This window comes from Microcaecilia unicolor, chromosome 1 (assembly GCF_901765095.1).
Source record: "Microcaecilia unicolor chromosome 1, aMicUni1.1, whole genome shotgun sequence".
NCBI classification, from domain to species: domain Eukaryota; kingdom Metazoa; phylum Chordata; class Amphibia; order Gymnophiona; family Siphonopidae; genus Microcaecilia; species Microcaecilia unicolor.
Window position 1 is genome coordinate 451851303 of NC_044031.1, and position 23348 is coordinate 451874650.

General features: G+C 43.6%; 1 protein-coding gene across 2 annotated transcripts in view; it reads left to right on the top strand.

Annotated features, from left to right (window-relative positions):
* The window catches only part of USP14 (ubiquitin specific peptidase 14), a 140489-nt gene that overhangs the window by 15884 nt on the left and 101257 nt on the right, over positions 1–23348 (top strand). For both annotated transcript variants that reach the window (XM_030212913.1, XM_030212921.1), the window contains 2 exons: positions 13150–13253; positions 14992–15050. In XM_030212913.1, coding sequence (XP_030068773.1) covers positions 13150–13253; positions 14992–15050 — 163 coding nt within the window. The remainder of the gene's footprint in view (positions 1–13149; positions 13254–14991; positions 15051–23348) is intronic.

Genomic DNA, 23348 nt, shown 5'->3' on the forward strand with positions numbered 1-23348 from the left:
TTCAGGAAGGGGAGTTTCTGACTTCATTGGATTTGACAGAAGCTTATTTACACATCCCCATTCTAGAGGCGCACCAGCGTTTTCTTCGTTTTGTGGTGTTAGGGAGTCACTTTCAGTTTTGTGCGCTCCCCTTCGGCCTGGCTACAGCTCCTCGCACTTTCTCCAAGGTGATGGTGGTCGTGGCAGCGGCTTTACGGTTGCAGGGCATTTTGGTGCATCCGTATCTCGACGACTGGTTAATTCGAGCCAAAACGCAGGCGGAGAGCGAGGAGGCTACCTCCCGGGTGGTGACCTTTTTGCAGTCGCTGGGTTGGGTTGTCAATCTGGCCAAGAGTCACCTAGTTCCGTCACAGTCTCTAGAATATCTGGGAGTTCGGTTCGACACGGAGCGAGGCCGGGTGTTTTTGACGGCTCCTCGCATTTCCAAACTGCAGCTTCAGATACGTCAGCTCCGAGCTCAGAGGGCGCCTGCGGCACGGGAGTATCTTCAGGTGTTAGGTCTGATGGCTGCATCTATAGAGGTAGTTCCTTGGGCCAGGGCCCACATGAGACAGTTGCAGAGTTCGTTGTTGACTCGTTGGTCCCCTCAGTCCCAGGAGTTGGAGGAGCGGTTAGCGCTGCCGGAGAGGGTTCGGCGCAGCCTCCGCTGGTGGCTTCACTCTCCAAATCTAGCGAAGGGTATGCCGCTAGAAGTCCCGAATTGGGTGGTACTGACCACGGATGCGAGTCTGTTAGGCTGGGGGGCGCAAGGGCGCTGGACGTCGGAAGAGGCGTCGTGGTCCATCAACCGCCTGGAGACTCGAGCAATTCGGTTGGCTCTTCGGTCCTTCCAGAGCCTGCTAGAGGGCAAGGCGGTCAGAGTTCTTTCCGACAATGCCACGGCCGTCGCCTATGTGAATCGGCAGGGAGGGACGAAGAGCCCAGGATTAGCTGTAGAGGCAGCGGAGTTGTTGGGGTGGGCAGAGGCTCATCTTCAGGCTCTTTCGGCAGGCCACGTGGCAGGAGTGGACAATGTGGACGCGGATTATCTGAGCAGGCACATGTTGGATCCCGGAGAGTGGGCTCTCCATCACTCAGTGTTCGAGCGGATAGTGTTGCAGTGGGGTCGGCCGGTGTTGGATCTCATGGCATCAGCCGACAATGCGCAGGTCGCGCGGTACTTCAGTCGTCGAAGAGATGCTCGAGCTGAGGGTCTCGACGCGTTGGTTCTGCTGTGGCCGACTCAGCAGTTGCTCTATGTGTTTCTGCCGTGGCCGCTGGTGGGCCGCGTGGTGCAGCGGATCGGTCGTCATCCCGGCTTAGTGATTCTGATAGCGCCCAATTGGCCTCGTCGGCCATGGTACGGCGATCTGGTGCGGTTGTTAGTGCAGGATCCTTTTCCCCTGGGGTCTCGGGTGAGACTGGTGCAGGGGCCGATCGAGATGGCCGACCCCTCTCCATTCTTGCTTACGGCTTGGCTCTTGAAAGGCACAGATTGAGAAAGAAGGGTTTCTCGGCCAGGGTCATTGATACAATGTTGCGGTTGCGTAAGAAGTCCACATCGTTGGCTTATGTGCGGGTGTGGCGCATCTTTGAGAGTTGGTGTCTTGAACGGAATGTTGCCCCTTTGCGGGCTTCGGTGATGGAGGTTTTGGAGTTTTTGCAGGATGGTTTGGACAGGGGGCTTTCCCGTTCTTCCCTGAGGTGCAGATTGCTGCTTTGTCTTGTTTCAGAGGTAAGATTCGAGGAGTCTCCTTGGCAGCTTCTCCGGACGTAGGGCGGTTCCTGAGGGCAGTGAAGTTGATTCGGCCGCCCAGTCGTCCGATGGTTCCGCCTTGGGATTTGAATTTGGTCTTGGAGACTCTGGTGGGTCCTCCGTTTGAACCATTAGCGTCCATCACATGTAAGGATCTTACCTTGAAGACAGTTTTTCTGGTGGCCATTGCTTCCGCTCGTAGAATTTCAGAGTTGCAAGCCTTGTCTTGTAGGGAGCCTTTTCTGTCCTTTGCGAAAGAGAAAGTGACTTTGAGGACGGTTCCTTCCTTTGTTCCTAAGGTGGTTTCAGCGTTTCATGTGAATCAAGTGATTTCGTTACCGGTGTTGGGGGATGCCTCTCAGCGTCGGTTGGCTAAGTTGGATGTTCGGCGCGCCTTGCGGTCCTATTTGAGCAGAACGAGAGATTTCCGGGCTTCGGATAGGTTGTTCGTTTTGTTTGGAGGTCCCAAGAGAGGGGCTGCGGCCTCCAAGGGGACTCTGGCTAGGTGGTTGAAGGAGGCTATTGCCTCGGCTTATTTGTTGAGGCGGCGTTCGGTGCCCCCGGTACTTAAGGCACATTCAACTCGGGGGGTTGCTGCTTCTTGGGCGGAGAGTAGTTTTGTTCCTCCGCAGGATATTTGTAAGGCAGCGGCATGGTCGTCCATTCACTCCTTTGTGAAGCATTACAGGATTGATGTGCAGGCAAAAGAGGATGCATGTTTTGGAGCGGCTGTGCTGTCTTCTGCGTTTCGAGGGTCCCACCCTTAAGTTTCTACTGCTTTGGTACTTCCCACGCGTCTTGACCGGTCTGGAGGGTCGCTGAGGAAGGTGAAATTAGGCCTTACCTGCTGCTTTTCTTTCCTCTAGACCCTCCAGACCGGTCAAGAGCCCGCCCTATGGATTTTCAGAGATATTGTTCGTATCAGAAGTATTTGAGCCGTGTTCTGCTATGACTATTCCTTTTCTTTCAGTGGGCCGGAGAGTTTTCTTCGCCCATAATATTTGACAGAGCGGGGCGCTTGTTGTTCCGTCTGTCTGAGCACACTGTTGGTGTTGACTATTGGTTTTCCAGGTACAGGGGTTTTCTAGATTCAGAGTTCAGGTTGCAGGGGGTTTTCTCTGCTTTGCTAAGTGTATACTGGCTTTTGTGGGATGGGCACAGGTTATATGTACATAGTTGAAGTTACTGTTCTCAGTCTCCCTCTGCTGGTAGGCGAGCATAACCCACGCGTCTTGACCGGTCTGGAGGGTCTAGAGGAAAGAAAATTAGCAGGTAAGGCCTAATTTCACCTTATTCTGATTTCCAGGTTATTTATAAATGTTAAATAGCACTGGTCCCAGTACAGATTCCTATGGCACTCCACTATTCATCCTCCTCCATTGAGAAAAATCGCCGTGTAAACCTACCCTCTGTTTTCTCAAACGCCAGAGAGTAGTGGTTAATGGAGTTAATTTGGAGGAAGGAAAAGTGAGTAGTGGAGTGCTTCAAGTATCGGTCCTGGAGCCGATTCTGTTCAATGTATTTCTGAGCAACATTGCTGAAGGGTTAGAAGGTAAGGTTTGCCTTTTTGTGGCTGATACCAAGATTTGTAACAGAGTGGACACCCTGGAGGGAGTGGAAAACATGGAAAAGGATCTGCAAAAGTTAGAAGCTTGGCATAGAAGTGCAGAGTGATGCACTTATGGAATAGAAATCCAAGGGAGCTGAATGTTCTAATAGTTGAGAGGCTTACAGTGCAGAGGAGCTAAGGCTGATTAAGAATTCTACTGTGTGCAGTTGGTGGTAATGTAGCCCAAACATGTGTCCAGGTTTGTTGAAAATGTTCACCTGGATGAAGATATGTTCGTTATATCAAAATGTTTCCTCTTTAATCGGTCAATCAAATGGATCCACCACATTGCAAGTTTTGGGGCTAGAGACTCATGCCAACACAACAGGATAACTTTTTTTCCCAATTACAATAGCCCATTAAAAATGTTGTAGTCCCGGTGGAATATTGGAACTCAATAAACAGCACCAATGGCTATCGAATGAGCCTATTGCATGGATATGAAAGTCAAAAGGCGAGACCAGAAATGGGCAATCAGAGGGCAAGTCCAAAACATGTGACTTAATCATGAACACATTTAGGGCAAGCCCCAGAGAGGCTGAAAGAGGCTCGAAATGCCCGAGAGGGAGAAATATAAAGCTGAAGGACAAACTTGTAGCTCCCAGAGAAGGAGAAAAATGCTGAACTCCTAGGACACAGTTCTTTATCTGAGCTGGGGTCACAGTCACAGGCACATCAAAAGACCACTTAACAGCTAGTTTATTGTAGTCCAGATCTTCAGTAGTATCCTGGAGTTAACAATGATGATAGCTCAACAGCATCAAATTCTGGGATCCCAAAGTGAGAGCTTAATGTATTAATGGTATCTTGGACATCCTCGCTAAGATTAATCCATCCTAATCCAGAGACACAGTGATCCAGTTGAGCGTAAGCAAAATAGTCAGTAGATGCTTTATGGAGCAACTGGTACAGGAGCTGACAAGAGAAGGAAAAATTCTAGACCTAGTCCTTAGTGGATTGCATGATCTGGTGTGGGAGGTAATATTGATGGGGCAGCTTGATAACAGTGATCCTAATATGATCAAATTTGATATTAGCTTTGAAGTAAGTATAAACAGGAAATTCAATATGTTAGCGTTTAACTTTCAAAAAGCAGACTTTGATAAAATGAGAAGAATGGTGAAAAAAAACTTACAGGAGCAGCTACAAGGGTCAAAAATTTACATCAGTCGTGGACGCTGTTCAAAAATGCCATCCTGGAAGCCCAGGCCAAATATATTCCGTGTATTAAAAAAGGAGGGAGAAAGACCAAATGATAGCCAGCATGGTTAAAAAGTGTGGTGAAGGAAGCTAATTAGAGCTAAAAGAAATCCTTCAGAAAATGGAAGAAGGAACCAACTGAAAATAATGAGAAACAGCATAAGGAATGTCAAGTCAAATGCAAAGCGCTGATAAGGAAGGCTAAGAGGGACTGAAATAAAGATTGCGTTGGAGGCAAAAACACATAGTAAATTTTTTTTTAGGTATATTAAAAGCAAGAAGTCGGCAAAAGAATTGGCTGGACTGCTAGATGACCGAGGGGTAAAAGGGGCAATCAGGGAAGACAAAGCCATAGCGGAGAGATTAAATGAATTCTTTGTTTCGGTCTACACCGAGGAAGATTTGAGAGAGATACCGGTGCCAGAAATGGTATTCAAAGCTGACAAGCTGGAGAAACTGAATGAAATCTCTATAAACCTGAAGGCTGTAATAGGGCAGTTTGACAAATTGAAGAGTAGCAAATCTCCTGGACTTGCCCCTACGTCTTGCCCCTTCCTTGGCCACCTTTAAATCTAGACTGAAAGCCCACCTCTTTAACATTGCTTTTGACTCGTAACCACTTGTAACCACCTGCCTCCACCTACCCTCCTCCTTCCTGTACACAATAATTCATTTGATTTGCTTACTTTATTTTTTGTCTATTAGATTGTAAGCTCTTTGAGCAGGGACTGTCTTTCTTCTATGTTTGTGCAGCGCTGCGTATGCCTTGTAGCGCTATAGAAATGCTAAATAGTAGTAGTAGTTATATGTACAGATAAGGAGAAGAACCTTGGACTGATGGTATCTGAGGATCTGAAGGCGACAAATCATTGTGACAAGGCGATGGCTGTTGCCAGAATGATGCTATGCTGTATAGAGAGAGATATAACCAGCAGAAGAGAGGTGGTGTTGATGTCACTGTACAAGTCATTGATGAGGCTCTACTTGGAGTATTGTGATGAGTTTTGGAGGCCATATCTTACTAAGGATGGAAAAAGACTTGAAGTGGTTCAGAGGAAGGCAACAAAAATGGGGCTTGCACCAAAAGAGGAGAGGAGGGACAGGGGAGATATAATACAGACATTTAAATACTTCAAAGGCATTAATATAGAAACAAATATTTTCTAGTGAAGGGAAGATAGTAAAACTAGAGGACATGAATAGAGGTTGTGGGGTGGTAGACTTAGGAGTAATGTCAGAAAATTATTATGGAGAGGATGGTTGATGCCTGTAATGCCCTCCTGAGGGAGGTTGTGGTGGAATTCAAAAAGGCATGGGATGAACACAGAGGATCTCTAATTTAGAACATACGTGTTGCCATACTGGGACAGACCAAAGGTCCATCAAGCCCATTACCTGGCAAGGTCCCAAAACAATACAATACATTTTATGCTGCTTATCCTAGAAATTAGCAGTGGATTTTCCCCAAGTCCATCTTAATAATGTCTTATGGACTTTTCTTTTAGGAAGTTATCCAAACCTTTTTTTAAACCCCCACTAAGCTAATTGCTTTTACCAATTCTCTGGCAATGTTTAATTAGATGGCAGAGTTTAATTACATGTTGAGTGAAGAAATATTTTCTCCGATTTGTTTTAAATCGACTACTACTACTATTCAGCATTTCTATAGCGCTACAAAGCGTACACAGCGCTGCACAAACTTAGAAGAAAGACAGTCCCTGCTCAAAGAGCTTACAATCTAATAGACAAAAATAAAGCAAGCAAATCAATGAATGTGGGGGAGTGGTTACAAGTCAAAACCAATGTTAAAGAGGTGGGCTTTCAATCTAGATTTAAAGATGGTCAAGGATGGGGCAAGACGTAGGAGCTCAGGAAGTCTATTCCAGGCGTAGGGTGCAGCGAAACAGAAGGAGCGAAGTCTGGAGTTGGCAGTAGTGGAGAAGGAAACAGATAAGAAGGATTTATCCATGGAACGGAGTGCATGGGAAGGGGTGTAGGGAAGGACGAGTGTGGAGAGATACTGGGGAGCAGCAGAGTGAGTACATTTATAGGTAAGTAGAAGAAGTTTGAACAGGATGTGAAAACGGATAGGGAGCCAGTGAAGCAACGAGGAGAGGGGTAGTATGAGTAAAGCGACCCTGGTGGAAGACAAGACGGGCAGCAGAGTTTTGAACCGACTGGAGAGGGGAGAGGTGACCAAGTGGGAGGCCAGCAAGAAGCAGATTGCAGTAGTCCAAACGAGAGGTGACAAGGGTGTGGATGAGGATTTTGGTAGAGTGCTCAGAAAGATAGGGGCGGATTTTACGGGTGTTGTAAAGAAAGAAACGACAGGTCTTGGTGATCTGCTGGATATGAGCAGAGAAGGAGAGAGAAGAGTCAAAGATGACCCCAAGGTTTCGAGCTGAGGAGACAGGGAGAATGAGAGAGCCATCAACAGAAATAGAAAACGGGGGGAGCGGGGAGGTGGGTTTGGGGGGAAAAATGAGAAGCTCGGTTTTGGTCATATTTAATTTCAGGTGGTGTTGAGACATCCAGACAGCAATGCCAGACAAGAACGCTGAAACTTTGGTCTGGATGCAAGGTGAGATATCAGGGGTAGAAAGGTAGATTTGGGAGTCATCAGCATAGAGATGGTAGAAAAAGCCATGGGATGAGATTAATGAACCAAGGGAAGAAGTGTAGATAGAAAAAGAGGAGGGGACCAAGAACAGAACCCTGAGGTACGCCGACAGGCAGAGGGATAGAAGTAGAAGAGGATCCACCAGAGTGAACACTGAAGGTGCAGTGGGAGAGGTAGGAAGAGAACCAGGAAAGAACAGAGCCCTGGAATCCAAGTGAGGACAGGGTATCGAGGAGTATGCTGTGATCGACAGTGTCAAAAGCAGCGGAAAGATCAAGAAGAATGAGGATGGAATAGAGACCTCTGGATTTAGCTAGTAGTAGGTCATTGGAGACTTTAGTAAGCGCAGTTTCGGTTGAGTGGGGAGGGCGAAAACCAGATTGTAGTGGGTCAAGAATAGCATGTGAGGAGAGAAAATCAAGGCAGCGGTGGTGGACAGCACGCTCAAGTAATTTGGAGAGAAAAGGGAGGAGGGAGATGGGGCCAGTAATTAGAGGGACAAGTGTAGGGTCCAGTGAAGGCTTCTTAAGGAGTGGTGTGACCACAGCATGTTTAAAGGCAGCAGGGACAGTCGCAGTGGAAAGTGAGAGGTTGAGGATGTGACAGATAAGAGGAATAAGAGCAGGAGAGTTGGCATTAAGAAGGTGGGTGGGAATGGGATCGGAGGAACAGGTGGTACATTTTGAGGAAGAAAGGAGAAGTGTGGTTTCCTCAATAGTAACTTCAGGAAAGGCTTAATTTGTCATCCCCTAGTATTTTTGGAAAGAGTAAACAGACGCTTCACGTCTACTCTTTCCACTCCACTCATTATTTTATAGACCTCTATCACATCTCCCCTCAGCCGACTTTTCTCCAAGCTGAAGAGCTCTAGCTGCTTTAGCCTTTCCTCATAGGGAAATCTTCCCATCCCGTTTATCATTTTCGTCTCCCTTCTTTGTACCTTTTCTAATTCCTCTATATCTTTTTTGAGATGCGGTGACCAGAATTGAATAGTATAAAACATAAATCTTAAATGGTTGTATGTTGTTTGCATGTGGAGTGGTGACCCAGCTCACTCTTCCTTTTTCAATTCCTCCACCATGTCTTTCATCTCTCCCCCCATTTCAGCTTTGACATCCTCTTCTGCTTTTTCTTCCTTGTGAATGTGAGCTGCTTATTGCCTTTGTTTGCTTCTCCCTGAGTCTGATCTTGCCTCTGCCATTTTTCCATGTTTTTACTGCCATATGGTGCCTTACAGCCATTTCATTCCTTCCCTGCAGCAAATACTCCGTTTCATTTTTGTGACCATAGGGGTTCTGCTCTGTAGCCAACAAGTGTTCATTCTGGGTGTTCTTATCCGGTTTTATGCTTACTTTTAATAGTCTTTCCAGAGTTGTTTATGCTGCCATCCATAGCTGTGACTGAACTATGACCATGTTTCTAACTGAAATATTTGAGAAAAGCTTTGAGGATTTAATAGAAGTTTGCAATGTGAAATATGTTTAACTTTCAAACCCTTTGGTCAGTAGTCAGCTGGGTGACAAGAGTGAACTCATTACACTGGTTTACGTCATTTCTAGGATAAGCAGCATAAAATCTATTTTACTGGTTTGGGATTTTACCAGGTGCTTGTGACCTGGATTGGCCACTGTTGGAAACATGGATGTTACCTTCTTAGGTTGTCAAATCAGGATTTTTCCTGATTTTACTAGAGGCTGAAAAGAGAAGGGAAAATTTCCTCCTTAAACCAGCAGTGCTCCAATTAGGTCTTTTTTTTTTTTTTTTTTAAATATCCTTGTAAATGTGTTGTCAAATGGAAATCCATACAGTGTGTTTTTTCTTTGATCCCTCGCAACTGTCAGCTTTTCTTAGTAATAAGAGACCAATGTCTAGTTCTCCAGTTAAGGTGGTTGTTCACAACCTGCAGTAAATGTTCTTTTTCTGCATAGGACTATTCTGTTTCCACTTTATTATGTAAAAGATGTCTGTCAGTTATGACAGTTATCTTATTTTCTTCTTATATTTCAATTGTGGGCTGTACTTAATGTTTGCTTTGATTTGATATTTCAGCTTCTGCCTAGTTTTCCTTTAATTGCTGTGTTACTTTCTAAGTGTAGATACCTTGGATTTTGTTTAAATTGCAATAAAAAAATAAATAAAATGACTATTAAACACTTTTTTTTGAACCAGTAATCTGGACACTCTAAAAGCTTGGTGTTTATAAAGCAGCTTTTATCACTGGATGTTCACTTTAAGATGATGTCAAGGGCAAGGTAGAGAAAAAGTAGGTGTGAGATGTGAAAGTGGTACAGATGTGTACAGTTAGTCTTTGTTTTCTTTGCCTTTGCAAGATTCCCATGCTATGCAAGTGGGTCAAAAACAAATTGGGAAGTTTTCCAATGGTATGATTAAAGAATGGGCTTTTACTTTTTACTTTTAGTATTAAACAAAAAGACCTTTTATGACTGGTTTCTTGTACTGTATTTCTTTCAAATGCCTTTTGTTTTCCTCTTGACCTCACAGTTTTCTCCTGTTCATCTATGTAGGTATCCTTCTTAACAATCAAGTTTTCAGAGTGCTTTCAGTACTGAAACTTGATTAGTGACAGTGTTGTCAGAAATTAGATAATTGTTAATGAAGTCTTCGCAGTTTGATTTAACATCTGTATTCAATTTAGTGGATCACAGTCTGTTACTCTTGAACTTAAGTGTAATAGGGAATGTTGGATGAAATTCTTAATTGGTTTGAAGGTAGGAACCTATGGGGTTAAAAACCCCTAGAGGGTTATCAAACTCATGGGTTGTCAGATGTGGAGCGCACTGGAGGGTTCTCTTCTCCCCAGTGCCTTTTAGTATTTTAACGTGTTCTTTGGGAAGGTTGTTTACCAATAAGGGTTCAAGAGTTTTTATGTATACTTATGATATTATTTTGGATTCGGTTGGCAAAAATATGATCAAATCAGACCTGTACTCTAGTATTTTATTATTATTATTTTATTTATTGCATTTGTATCCCACATTCCCCCACCTATTTGCAGGCTCAATGTGGCTTACATAGATTTGATAACATTGTCGTAGCTGGATATCAGATACAGTTAGTTATGTGTAGCGATTAAGGAAGGGAAGAAGGAAGAGAGTTGTTGAGGTAGTTATATAGGGTGTGCGTTCATAATTGAGTGGACTTAGTGAAGTTATAGGTTTTCATTGTAGGCCTTGTTGAAGAAGAATGTTTTCAGAGATTTTCGAAACAGTTGTTTCTTTGATTGTTTTCAGGTCTGTAGGTAATGCATGCCAAATCTGCGTGCTCTTGTAATCGAGTGGAAAGCTGAGTTATTTCAAATCTATTTAGCGTGAACAAGGATAAGACTATCTTAATCATAACAATTTAATCTCTGTTATTTTGTCAAAGGTTAAATATCAGTGGATTAAATTTTTCTTTGGAATCTGCATTAATAATTTTAGGTGTAATGTTGGAACCCTCATTGACCTTTGGTGCATACATTAATTAGTTGTTCAGGAAGGTGTTTGAAACTCACAATTATGTCAGATTCACAAGTTCTTTGTTTTCAGTCATTTTAAGTTGATTTTCATTCTTATTGTAATGTTTTTATATGCTGGCTGTATAAAGAGAGTGTGGAGGAGATTGCAATCCCTTCAAAACACTGTAGCTTGGCTGTAAAAAAACAGAAAAAAATTGACTTCCTATATAAAAGCACGAGCTGCTTTTAAACTTTGATTCATATGATCTTTTATGGTCACGCCCCAACATATATATGGGTTATTTATTAGTATTCCCTTCCATCAGTAATAATACATGTCGGGGAAACAACTCAACTCTTCACTTCCCTGGGCTTAAAGGTGTGAAATGTAAAAAGATATTAAATGAAATAGTCATATATCAGACAGCTAAAAAATGGATTGGTTTACCAACAGATAACAAGGTTTTAATTAGTCATGTGCCTTTTTCAAAAGGAATTGAAGACTTCAGAAGTTTGTAGAATGGCAGTATTTTATGGTATTATGTTAAGCTGAGTGGTTAATGTAACTTTTAAATGATTTGTACGTCCCAGTACTTACTGGTTTTCTTAGTGTTCTCTGCATAGAACTGATTTCCAGTAATTATGGAATACAAGAAAATATGTTGTATTGTTTGGGTTTCCAGGCCAATCAGAGCTGGCCTTTTGGTCTGTGTGCCAAAAGAGTACTCTTTATTTACCCTTCTTCGTACTCTTCCCTTTTTCTATCCACCAGCAGCACAGTACAGTAGATGACTAAAGATTAAAAAAAAAAAAAAAAAAAGAGACCCATGTATCATGTTTTTGTCTTCCACTGCAAGGGATGCATTTCAACTGGCAATTTGACTAGGATATTTCTTGCTAGTCAAGTTTGTGTGTGTTTTCTACCTCTTCTTCTGTGACTTGCCCCAATACCCTATAGCACTCCTCCCAGCTCCACATATCTTACTACCAAGCTTTGTAGTAATTGTGGTAGTCCCTGGCCAGGAACCACAAATTGCAAGTCCATTCATTATCATGAAATTGAGCCCTCATCAGACATTTGTGCTAATAGTTCACCATTTATTTTATAAACTACTCCCAAATGTATCCTCGATACAGCACTTGCTCTCTCTCAAATTAGTTTAGTTTTTTTTTTATAGTGGTTTTCTGTTCTTTGGAGTACTGAGGTTGTGGATGGATTTCTTTACTACTACTTTACTTTCTTTTCTTGAATCTTTCAGTATAGCTGGACTTGAAAAAATTGGACTAGATAAGATTTTTTGTCTTTTTTTAAAAAATGTTTTTTAATTTGTTTTCTTCGATTGTTTTATCTCCTGTTCTTGTCCAATTGAATTTTCTGTACAAGCTTTCACTTGGTGATTGTAAACCTATAAAATAAAATTTTTTTTTAACAATTCTTGGTATATAATTTTCACACCACATTTGGATATAAAATAAAGAAGCAAAGAAGATGTAAATGTGTGCATCACTCCCAGGAACACCTATGTGCTGATATATAAAAGTCGTTCCTTATTGTTACCCAACTCCACATATACCTTATTACTATACTTATACAATCTTCAAGGGCTATATTTGTGAGCCAGGCACTTTCTTATGGTGGGCATGTATTCATCATTTGATCCATATTTTTAAACCTTCAAACATTCATAAACTTGACTCAATATAATAGTCAGAATTGCAAAATTGAACTTAACTTAAAACGAAATATTTTCTTATTTTCTATTTTTTCTTTTTAGGAAAATTAATCATCTCGGAGACATCTAATCCGACATGAAATCATGTTTCGCACTCTATGCTGTATCAAGGTTACGTCTCCTAGGAATGAAACAAAATATCAAAATATGGATCAAATGACGAATACATGCCCACCATAAGAAAGTACCTGGCTCACAAATATAGCCAAAATGGTGGTGACATGGTTATCTGATGGATCCTAAATCTAATGTCCCTTGAAGATTGTATAAGTATAGTAATAAGGTATATGTGGAGTTGGGTAACAATAAGGAACCCCCTCCATGTAAATGTAACTTTGATACTGTGGGAGTTGGATATATAAAAGTAGGCACTATTGTTTGGTGTGCCTACTTTTTACATGTGTGCACCCCTGCACAGTTCTATAATAGCTATTTTCTGCGTCTTAAAACATACTTTATAAAATTAACTCCTGCATATTCTTTCTAAATCTGCCCTGTTGATAGTCCTTTTTTATTTCATGGTCATATGTTTTTATTTCATGGTTATATGTTTTATTGACCAGCTGTAACTGTTGAATGATAACTCAGACTCCCTAAGCTCTATGAGAGTTGTCCCTGCCGTAACCTTACTTAGTCCAGAAATCAAACATGGGTCATCTTAATGGCCGAGCAAAGCACAGCTTGTGAGCTACAGTATCAGATTGCCTGCTTTGCCAAAATAACTGACACTAGGCTATTAGGGTCTTTATAAGTATCTTTGAAAGACATTGAGGTACTTCTGCATTTGCTTTGCAGATGGAGTTGCCATGTGGTTTGACAAATCTTGGGAACACTTGTTACATGAATGCAACTGTCCAGTGTATACGCTCAGTACCAGAGCTTAAAGAAGCCTTGAAGAGGTAGGTATCCAAGGAGACTTGTTTGCATACAGCAAATGAAAATGTTATCACTTATAGGACACTGATTTTGAAATTAGTTCCTCTTGTTTGTGCTAGACCAGTCCAAACCAGTAGGTTATGTCCCATGACCATCACATGGAGGTAAAGATGATATTTTCTAGTGACATCACTGGTATAAGTAGTGGCACATTCTGGAACTTCTTCAGGTTCACAGTCCGTGGCTTGCTAACTTAGTGTTAAGTCTGCTGTTTCCCAAGAATAGGTCCATGGCCCCTCTCCTGGTTGAGTCGGAGGTGTTTTTTTTTTGTCCTCCGCTTCTCTGAGCCCATACCCATGGCTTTGCATTCTGAGGCGCAGGCTGGCATAACTCTTGCATTGGCCTTGTCACTGAGGCTGTGGGCCCTACTTGGGCTTCCTTCCTTCCTGCTGGGGTCAAAAAGATATCACAGGTATAACAGCAGGCGCAGCCTGGAGTGAAGTATTTCTCTACCTCCAGTAAATGGTGTATGGATTGTATTGGAGCAGCTGATTTTTTTGTTTTGGTAGAGGCCTAACTTTCACAGACCCAAGCCACAGCTGGTGTATGTTATGGTGGTTAATTCCTAGCAGCTATCTCCCAGGATCGGTCTATGGGCCACTTCCTGGGGTGGTTTTAGTCCCTTTTCCAGATGCCCTTGTCTGTGGCTTGTTACCTTCTGGCTGCTGGCCACAGTTTCTACTGGGAACTGCCAGCTGGGGCCATGGGTACAAATGTAACAAAAAATAAAATAAAAATTTATTCAGTCTATTGAATCTCAAAACTTCAGGCTCTTTCATGTAGAGATCCCTACTTATCCTTTTCAGATTAAGATATATTTGTGTCCGGTTCCTTCCTTCTGAAAGTGGTATCTCCCTTTCACTTGAACCAGTTGGTTTCATTACTTGCCTTTTCAAATGAATCCAGGGAAGGATTGGATCATATGCTGCACAAATTGGATGTTCGGAGAGTCCCGCTAAAGTATCTGGTGGTGATTTAATGAATTCAGGAAATCTGAGCATCTTTTATTTTCAGGGGCTTCATGAAAGAGAAGAGGTTTATTAAGCCTTCAACTGATCATTGGATCAAGGTAGCTATTGAGACTGCCTACATTTTAACCAATAAGGTGGTTCTTATCAGCCTGAATTGTGTTGCCTGAGGACATTTGTCGGGTAGCAACTTGGTTCTCTCTCCATTCCTTTGTACATAAGTATTGCCATTCTGGGACAGACCAAAGGTCCATTAAGCCCAGCATCCTATACCTGGCAAGATCCCAAAAAAGTACAAGACATTTTATGCTGCTTATCCCAGAAATAAGCAGTGGAGTTTTTGTTTCTATAGCATCAGCTGTGTGATAATGGAAGTAAATTCAAAAGAGTTGGTGGCTCATATCATAAACAGCATTCTTTCAGACCCCATTAGGTGCCATTATCTTGTACACACTGTAATTTTTCTGTGCTGTGTTGAGATGTTTGTATATAGTGCAAAGATCCTTTTCATGGAGCAGTAGAGTAGGATTTCTGGGCCCATTACTGCATTTTTTTGTCAAGCAGTGTTATGGACCTGATGTCATTTTTGTTTTGGTAACGGCTGGCCCAGATATATATTGTATTTATCTTTAACGAGATCTGCATTGCAGACTTAAATGTGGCTCTTGGTAGTACTATGTATTAATTTTTTTTTCATTGAATCCTATTGTAATAATTTGATCTCTATTTGTAGGTATTCAGGTGCCTTGAGAGCTTCAGGAGAAACTGCTTCAGCTCAGTATATTACTGCAGGTCTGTACTTTTCACTGAAATCAAGTTCTGTGTTTCATTTAAATTTTTGTTACTGAGAAGATAGGTATTGGTGTAACACAGCAGTTATACTGTAGAGTTCATGACTGCTAACATTTGATTGGTGACATCCGTTTTCCTCTCAGGTAGGTATCGGGTTCCAATTAATAACGGTAGGTGGTACATTCCCCTCACACATTGATGACAATGTTCCCTTTAAGGCAGGGGTTCTCAACCCAGTTCTTGGGACACACCTAGCCAGTCAGGTTTTCAGGATACCTGCAATAAATATTGAGAGAGATTTGCACACAATGAAGGTAGAGTATGCAAATTTATCTTGGGCATATTCATTGTGGGTGTATCCTTAGGGACCGTGTGTATCCTGAAGATTGGGTTGATCTGCACAACAATGTTTCTTCGCAAGCAAAAAGTTTCAGTTGTTAACTCTGTGAGTTTCTACTTATTATTATGCATTTATATTTAATGAGCTGAAATTTTGTGTTACAGAATGCATTTAAAAACTTTTATAATAAGCAACTTACAAATGAAAAATCTAATATGGCCATGTTTCACCATATGGCTGCATTGGGGTTATCTACAACAGAATAATTCATAAAAGCACGATTTGAATATACGTCACCTGAATGTGCTATATACATAGATAAATACCCAAGGATTGTGCAGTCAGTTATCTGAGGCACACAAATCTTAAATATTTAAAGCTGTAGTCACAAATATACACAAGGAGAACACGTATTCTTATTTACATTTTCTCATTCCATAGCATCCCTCCAGACTGGCACAGCAGGTGGAGGCTGAGAACCACTGACTTCAAATATAACCATGCTGTGCAGTCCCCAGAGATTCAGTAGTTCTTGGTTTCCAACAGGTCGTGGATGTGCTAAGCCTGATTGTGCTGGATGGGCTAAGGCCCGTCAGGGTCTTTCACCCTGGGGTGTAACACTTGAGTGGCCAGGTCCCTACCTCTTTCCATCACATCCCTTTAGGGACAGTTCAGTGTGCGCCTTGGCTGTACTCTTTTTACCTGGCAGTAGACAGACAGCCTTGAGAGCTGGTGGGGTTTATGTTTAAATCATTTTTATTATCATCACAAATAGACTCAAACATTATGCAGTCGGTACATCCAAGTCTTATAACAAGCTGAGTCCACTTGAAAATCTTATATAACATAATGAACCGTTTTTCATAACACTCTTCCCCAAACTCGCCCCCCCCCCTCCCCACCCCACAATTAAATGTACAAAATGTAACTTCTCACTCTAGAAGGCAAAGTGAGCCATAAGGGTTCCCACATTTCTCTGAATCAGACCATCTGATGTAACAACTGTGATCTCCAGGCTGTTAAAAAGAGTCCCTTATCAGACAGCCAGGACCCTAGAATGACACTGATCCCAAAGAAAATGGCCATCCGTATAAAGCCCTTAAACCCCTTAGGTGGAATGGATGTATAAGTATAACTACAAAAAAGGAGCAGTGGGTCATACACAAGCGTGCAGCTCCAGAGTGCATCCACTGCCCTTAGCAGGCCTCTCCAAAAGCCCTGAACTACAGGACGGGACCAGAATATGTACCCCAGTGTAGCTACCACCCCCGCCCCCCCTGCATTTCTTACAAGACCCACTCCTTGACAGAATTCCTTTAAATGCCTGGTGAGGAGAAACATACAGTCTTAATAAAAATTTGTACAACTTTTCTCTCTGCAGTATCGACAAGCATTGAGAATACAGATGTTTTATATAGTTCTTACAAAGGCCAGATGTCACCTCGCACCTCCCTCCCTGCCCATCTTCAAGTCTTTGCTTAAAGCCCACCTCTTCAATGCTGCTTTCGGCACCTAACTCTTACCTTTCAGGAAATCTAGACTGCCCCAATTTGACTGCCCCTATCGGACTGACTGTTCACTTGTCCTTTAGATTGTAAGCTCTTTGAGCAGGGACTGTCCTTCTATGTTAAATTGTACAGCGCTGCGTAACCCTAGTAGCGCTTTAGAAATGTGTAGTAGTAGTAACTAAGGTCTTGTGACCAACGAGAGGCCAATTGTGCATAGTCTATCTCTGGAGTTGTCCTTCAGCTGTTGGTGATGAAATTTTAATGATACCGCATGTTGAGCACCTAAAGAATATGCCTCCGAAAGCACATCCAGCACATCCTCGGTCAGATCCGTCCATTTCATGGATGCAATGTAATATTGAAGCTGTAAATACGCAAACTGGTGTCCCTAAGGAACTCCATACTTGAGCTGGAGATATTCGTAAGATCTAATGTGTCCCTCTTCGTCTACAACCTGAGCTAGATTAATAATCCCTGTCCTTGCCCATTGCCTAAATGTACTTCTCCCTTGCCCCGGGGGAAACGTTGGGTTGTTGCATATAGACAGCAAAGGTGTGATCTCGCTAGAGAAGTAACATAGTAATGTAGTAAATGACAGCAGATAAAGACCTGAACGTGATGCCTTCTGCACAGCCAGTGCCAGGTAGCTCTGAGAGAGCATGTGCCGGCTTTTCTACCCCCAGTGTACAAGAATTGACTGAAATGAATATCTGGGATTAAGGTGGTCTCTAGAGTTGTTAGTGAAAATTACATTGTGCCCCTGAGCCAATCATTTATATGTCTCATCGTGCATGCAATCGTTAAGTATCTCATATTCAAAAGATCCATCTCCCCGTGTTCCCTAGGGGTTGAGATTAGCGCCAGTGGTAGCCTAGGCCTCTTCCCTTGCCACAGATACTCCTGGAGGAGTCTTTCCAAAGTCCGCTCCTCCCTCTTCTTTAGATACAATGGAAGCTGTTGGAATAGATATAACCACTTGGGAGCTAATATATTGAACAGCGCAATCTGTCCCCACAGTGAGAGAGGGAGAGCCCGCCAAAGAGCAAATCTCTGCTTAGTTATTTCAAGAAGCGGATTAATATTAGTTGCATACAAAGATGTAAGGTCTCTTGGGGTTATTATCCCCAGGTATTTCAGAGCTGTGTCCTCCCACCTGAGTGGAAACTTCCCTTTTCATGAATGCTGCACTCCTTCTGTGCCAACGCACAAGATTTATGTAAATTAAAAGAAAATCCTGACAGGGCACCAAACTGTCACAAGATTTTTAGTGCAGGGGGAGTGAAACCTGCGGGTCAGACAAAATAAGTAGTAAATCGTCCGCATAGGCCAGAGCCTTGACCTCCTGAGTCCCCATGCTCACACCCCGAACCTCTGTAGTTTTATTTAGAAGACGGAGTAGGGGTTCTAGGGAGATATCAAATAAAAGGGGAGATAGGGGGCATCCCTGCCTTGTCCCGCGTTGCACCTCAAACTGTGTGGACCTGACTCCGTTAGCCACTATCTGCACACTTGGGCCTTCATATAGTGCTCTCAATGCCCGCATAAACCATTCAGGTAGGCCCACCCATCCGAGCACCTGGAATAAGTATGCCCAGTTTACATGATCAAATGCTTTAGCAACATCCAGAATGACCAACATAGCAGGGATATTATTATTTTTACAGTTTGCGATAGATAAAAGCACTCTCCGAATGTGTAGTGACTTTTAGGGACAAACCCTACTTGTGCTGGACTAATTAAGTCCGGAAGGAAATTTACTAGCCTGGTAGCCAAAACCTTTGTTAATAATTTAATATCCACATTTATCAAGGAAATAGGATGATACGATTCAGGGGCCTCAGGAGATTTACCTGATTTAAGGAGGAGAGAGAGATTAAAGCAGCGGGAATGTACCCCGCTGGATGACAGACTGGTGATAATGGAACAGTGGTCCCACCAAGGACAGCTATAAGGTTTTATAAAATTCCCCAGGGAACCCGTCTGCCCCTGGCACTGAAAAAGGCTTCAGCCCCTTGATTGCTTGTTGAAGCTCTTTCGCTTGTAAGGGGGCCTCCAACGTCTCTGCCGTCAACTTAGGCATTCACATTACCCTTCTCCTGAAATGCCTCACTTGTATAGCTGCTGAAAATGTGGCTGCAAAAGCTTCATTACAGTGTGGTTTCCCCCCATGAGTTGACCACCCGAGCGAGCAATCCCCCCGACCTATTTCCAAACCTGTGGAAACGATATTTGATACATTGTATGATGACATGTCTGCTCGTGTAACTTTGAATTGAGGGTCACCTGCAGGGACAAATAGTTATCTTTATTGATTTGCGATGGGGAGTTTAAGTATATGCGCTTAGCTCGACACAGCCGTCGGTCTAGATTAAGGATGCTGCTAGCAACCTTCCTATGTCTCGCAGATACATAGGAAATGATCTCCCCACATAGTACTGCCTTCGCGGCACACCAAAATAATTGCGGATCTGCCCTGTGCTGTTTATTGTGGGAGAGGTAAGCCTCCCAGTGTGACTGCAGGTAACCCTGAAAGTCCCTGGCTAAGTAGTTGGAAATCTCCAAACAGGCAGATTGAAAATGCGTTGAAGCCTCCAAATCAATCCAGACTGGGGTGTGATCTGTAATCACTTCCTGTCCCATCTGAGCCTCTGTAACCATCGGGAATAAGGTGGCAGATATTAGAATATAGTTCAACCTCGCCCATGTCTTGTGAGCTTGTGACCTGTGGGAGAAGTCCTTTCCCCAGGATGCAATAGTGTGCAAGTGTCCACCACAGAGAGGGAGGTGCAGAAAGATTGTAACGAATCCCTGTCTGCCTTGCCTGAAGTCTCTCCCCCCCCCCACCCGGCCCTCGTGCAATCTGCCTCAGAGTCCATTAAGGTATTCATGTCCCCCACAATTACTAACGGCTTTCCCTGATAAGGTAAGAGTTTTTCCAGCAACTCCGGGAAGAACTTCGGGTTGTATGGAGTTGGGGCATACACTGATAATAAGTAAAGCTCTCGACCTTGCAACCAAAGGCGTACCAGTAAGTACCTTCCCTGCGGGTCTTGCAAGAGGACCTCGGAGGTATGGACCAAGTGTTTATGAAATAAGATCGACACTCCCCCCTTCCTACCTCCAGAGGAGGCGGAACTAACCTGACCCACCCAAACCTGTTTTAACTTACTATGTTCAGTCTGAAAGGCGAGTCTCTTGTAGACATGTGATATCTGCCTTTAGGCGTTTGAGATGAGACAGAATCTTTTTCCGTTTTATCAGAGAGGTAATCCCACCCACGTTCCATGTTATTATCTTGAGGCATCCCCTTAAAGAGACATTAGTTTAAGCTCAAGAGTACAAAATCTCATCAGATCTAGAGGTCCCAGACCTCCCTCCAGATCCAATATCACATCTTGCTTAGGCAATTTGCAGGCCCCGCTCACAGCGTTAGATCCCTGCACCTTCATTGGGACTGTACCTTTGGCCAATGCAAAGAGTCTACAACCACCTTCCCCACTTGAACTATAATATACCGCATAACTCTTACCCTGAGCCCCCCTCCCAACCCCCCCTCACCCTCCACCCTTATTCATAACCAACTCAAACCCCCCCCCCCCCCCCGGAACCAGTCCCTCGAACCCTGGTGGTCTAACCACCACCATAGAGAGAGGTCACAACGTGCTGGGGTCCCTGCTCCCTCTCTCACGACCATAATACCTTATCCCAGTTCCATGCAATTATAGACATATGTCCCCGCTTCTGTCAAGTCCAGTAAAATGTCCTCCCGCAATTAAGATTCGCACCAGTGGTCACAGTAACACCTCACTTGATGTCTTGGGTTATGCCCCTTCTCATCCAGAAGGCAAGCCGATATCCTTCTCCTCTTTGTTGATGAAATCAGTCGCAGCAGTCACTGTATCAAAAGAACTCCACTTGCCCTCCAGCTGCACCGTCAAAGTGCAGGATACAAAAGCATAAAATGAATTTTTCGTTCTACGAGAGTCGTATACACTGGGGCAAACTGCTGCCTCTTCTCCTGCACACTAGCAGAGTAGGAAAATTTTTATCAGTGCGCCCTCGTAGGACAGTGTGTCTCGCTTTGATCAATATCCCATCATGAGTTCAGTTTTATGTATATAGTTATGGATCTTAATGATTACCACTCTTGGCCATTGTCTGCCCTCTTGCCATTTGCGATTCTGTGTGCTCTCTCGATGCAGAATGATCCATTACTGTCTGATAGTGCGAACTCTTTGGTCAGCTGTTGTTCCAAAAGGGGGTCTAGGTTTCTGTCAGGTAATTTCTCAGGCAAACCCACAATTCTCAAATTACTTCATCACGATCTATTTTCCAGATCTTCAATTTTTTCATGCTGATCTTGTAGCTTTCATTTCAGAAGCGTTGATTTCGGGATTACAATGTGCCCACATGTCCTCGATCTCTGACACTCTCTTTTCAACCTCTGTAGTACATTTTGTGGTTTTTGCCAGCCAAGATTCCAATTTACCGAATTGCCCAGCCAGCACGTCAAATCTAGGTTCAAACGCTGCCCCCACAGCCGATGTGATCTGAGCTAGTTGCTTCTCGGTGAACTCTATATCCATCCGCAGCTGTCTCTCTGCCATCTTGGGCTCCGCGCAGACTGTGGTTGCTTTCTCTTTCTCTGATTTTACCCCCCTTTCAATGACATGGCCGGCATTGGTAGCAGGTACTGTTCCATACACTCTTCATGGACCACCAGAGTTTAAATCACTCCAAATCGAGCACCAGGGTAGCGTTGTGTCGCGTAAAACGGAGCGGGGACCCCGGAGCAGTGCTAAAACACAGCTACCGCTCTCAGCGCATCACATGACCTCTGCTGGTGGGGTTTAAATAGATATGTGATATGTAGATATATAAAAGTTATCTAAGATGAGCTTTCTTCTCCTGTAATAGTTCAGGGTGTCTGCAGGGGAGGTTTGGTTGGCTCGCAGGATTCTTCTCTCATGGCAGGAATGCAGCTGTGATGAATTCAGACAGGCTCAAGAAGTGTTCAGCCTGTTTGTGCTGTGGTGTGGACAGTCTGTAAATTTTTGTATGTCTCACAAGGGGGCTGATTCTGTGGTAGTGGCAGTTTGTGGGCAGAGAAACGAGCTACTGCCTTGTGGGGACTTCTTGAAGGTGGGCGGCTCAGGTGCACAGGACATGGTGGCAGCCCCATCTTCAGTGTGAACCACCGCCATTTTGATTCCAGCATGGGGGCCCAAGTAGCCTGTGCAGCTGATGCTCATGACCATGCTGTTGGATCAGGCCAAGCCCAGAGAGCTCCCAGAGCTGGTTGATTTTTTTTTTTTAAAATAACAGAATCTAGTCTGTTAATGTATTATAATGCCTTCTGCAGGAGGCAGAAGGGAGGTCACGCTGAAAATGCTCTGGGGGGCTGCCATCTCCTTCCCACTTGCCATCCGCCAAGGGTCATAGACTGAATTGCAAAGAGGAGGAGGAACTCGTGGAAGCAGGTTCCCCCTTCTCAGAGGAGGCCTTGGGAGAGGCAGACAAGAAACAGCTGGACAGTGGAGTGGGGGATAAGGATGCTTGGATGGAGGATTTGCCTCCAGGGGAAGATTCTTCTGTGGTGTGCATGTTCCATAGGGATGAGTTGCAGGAGCACATCAGCCAGGTGTTTTCAGTGTTGAAGTTTGACGACGATGCTAAATCTGCTCTGCGCCTGCTGACCCATTGCAGAAGGGGATTCAGAAGTCCGTTCTTTACTTTCCTGTGCATTAGGTATCATGGATGTTATACAGACCTAATAGAATTCCTTGGATGCACCCTTTAGGGTGGTGAGATCCATGGTACATAAGAATAGCCATATGGAGTCAGACCAGTGGTCCATCTAGCCTAGTATCCTGCTTCCAACAGTGGCCAGTTCTGGTCAGAAGTACCTGGCAGAATCCCAAATAGTAGCAAGATTCATGCTGCTGATCCCAGGGACAAGCAGTGGCTTTCACCATGTCTATCTCAATAGCAGAATATGCACTTTTCCTCCAAAAACTTGTCCAAACCTTTTTTAAACCTGGATACACTAACCGCTGATACCATATCTCTGTCAACGAGTTCCAGAACTTAACTATTCATTGAGTGAAAAAATATTTCTGGAGAAGTGATGTCGCACACCAAGATGGATGGTTCAGCTGTTAGCTCCGCACACCCCACAGCAATTCTATTGGCTAGCTCCAGTATCCTGTGAGTTTTAGAGTATATCACCCCCAAATCAGCAAACAGATTCTGCCTTACTGACATTGGGAGAGCTATGTTGCATCTTCCTTGTAGAGATCTTCAAGATTTTGCCTATCATCTGACGCGTCTGTCAGTGGTGCTTATGTATAGCTCGTCAACCCATAAGTACATAAGTATTGCTATATCCAGTTCACAAGTACCTGGCAAGATCCCAAAACAGTACAATACATTTTATGCTGCTCATCTTAG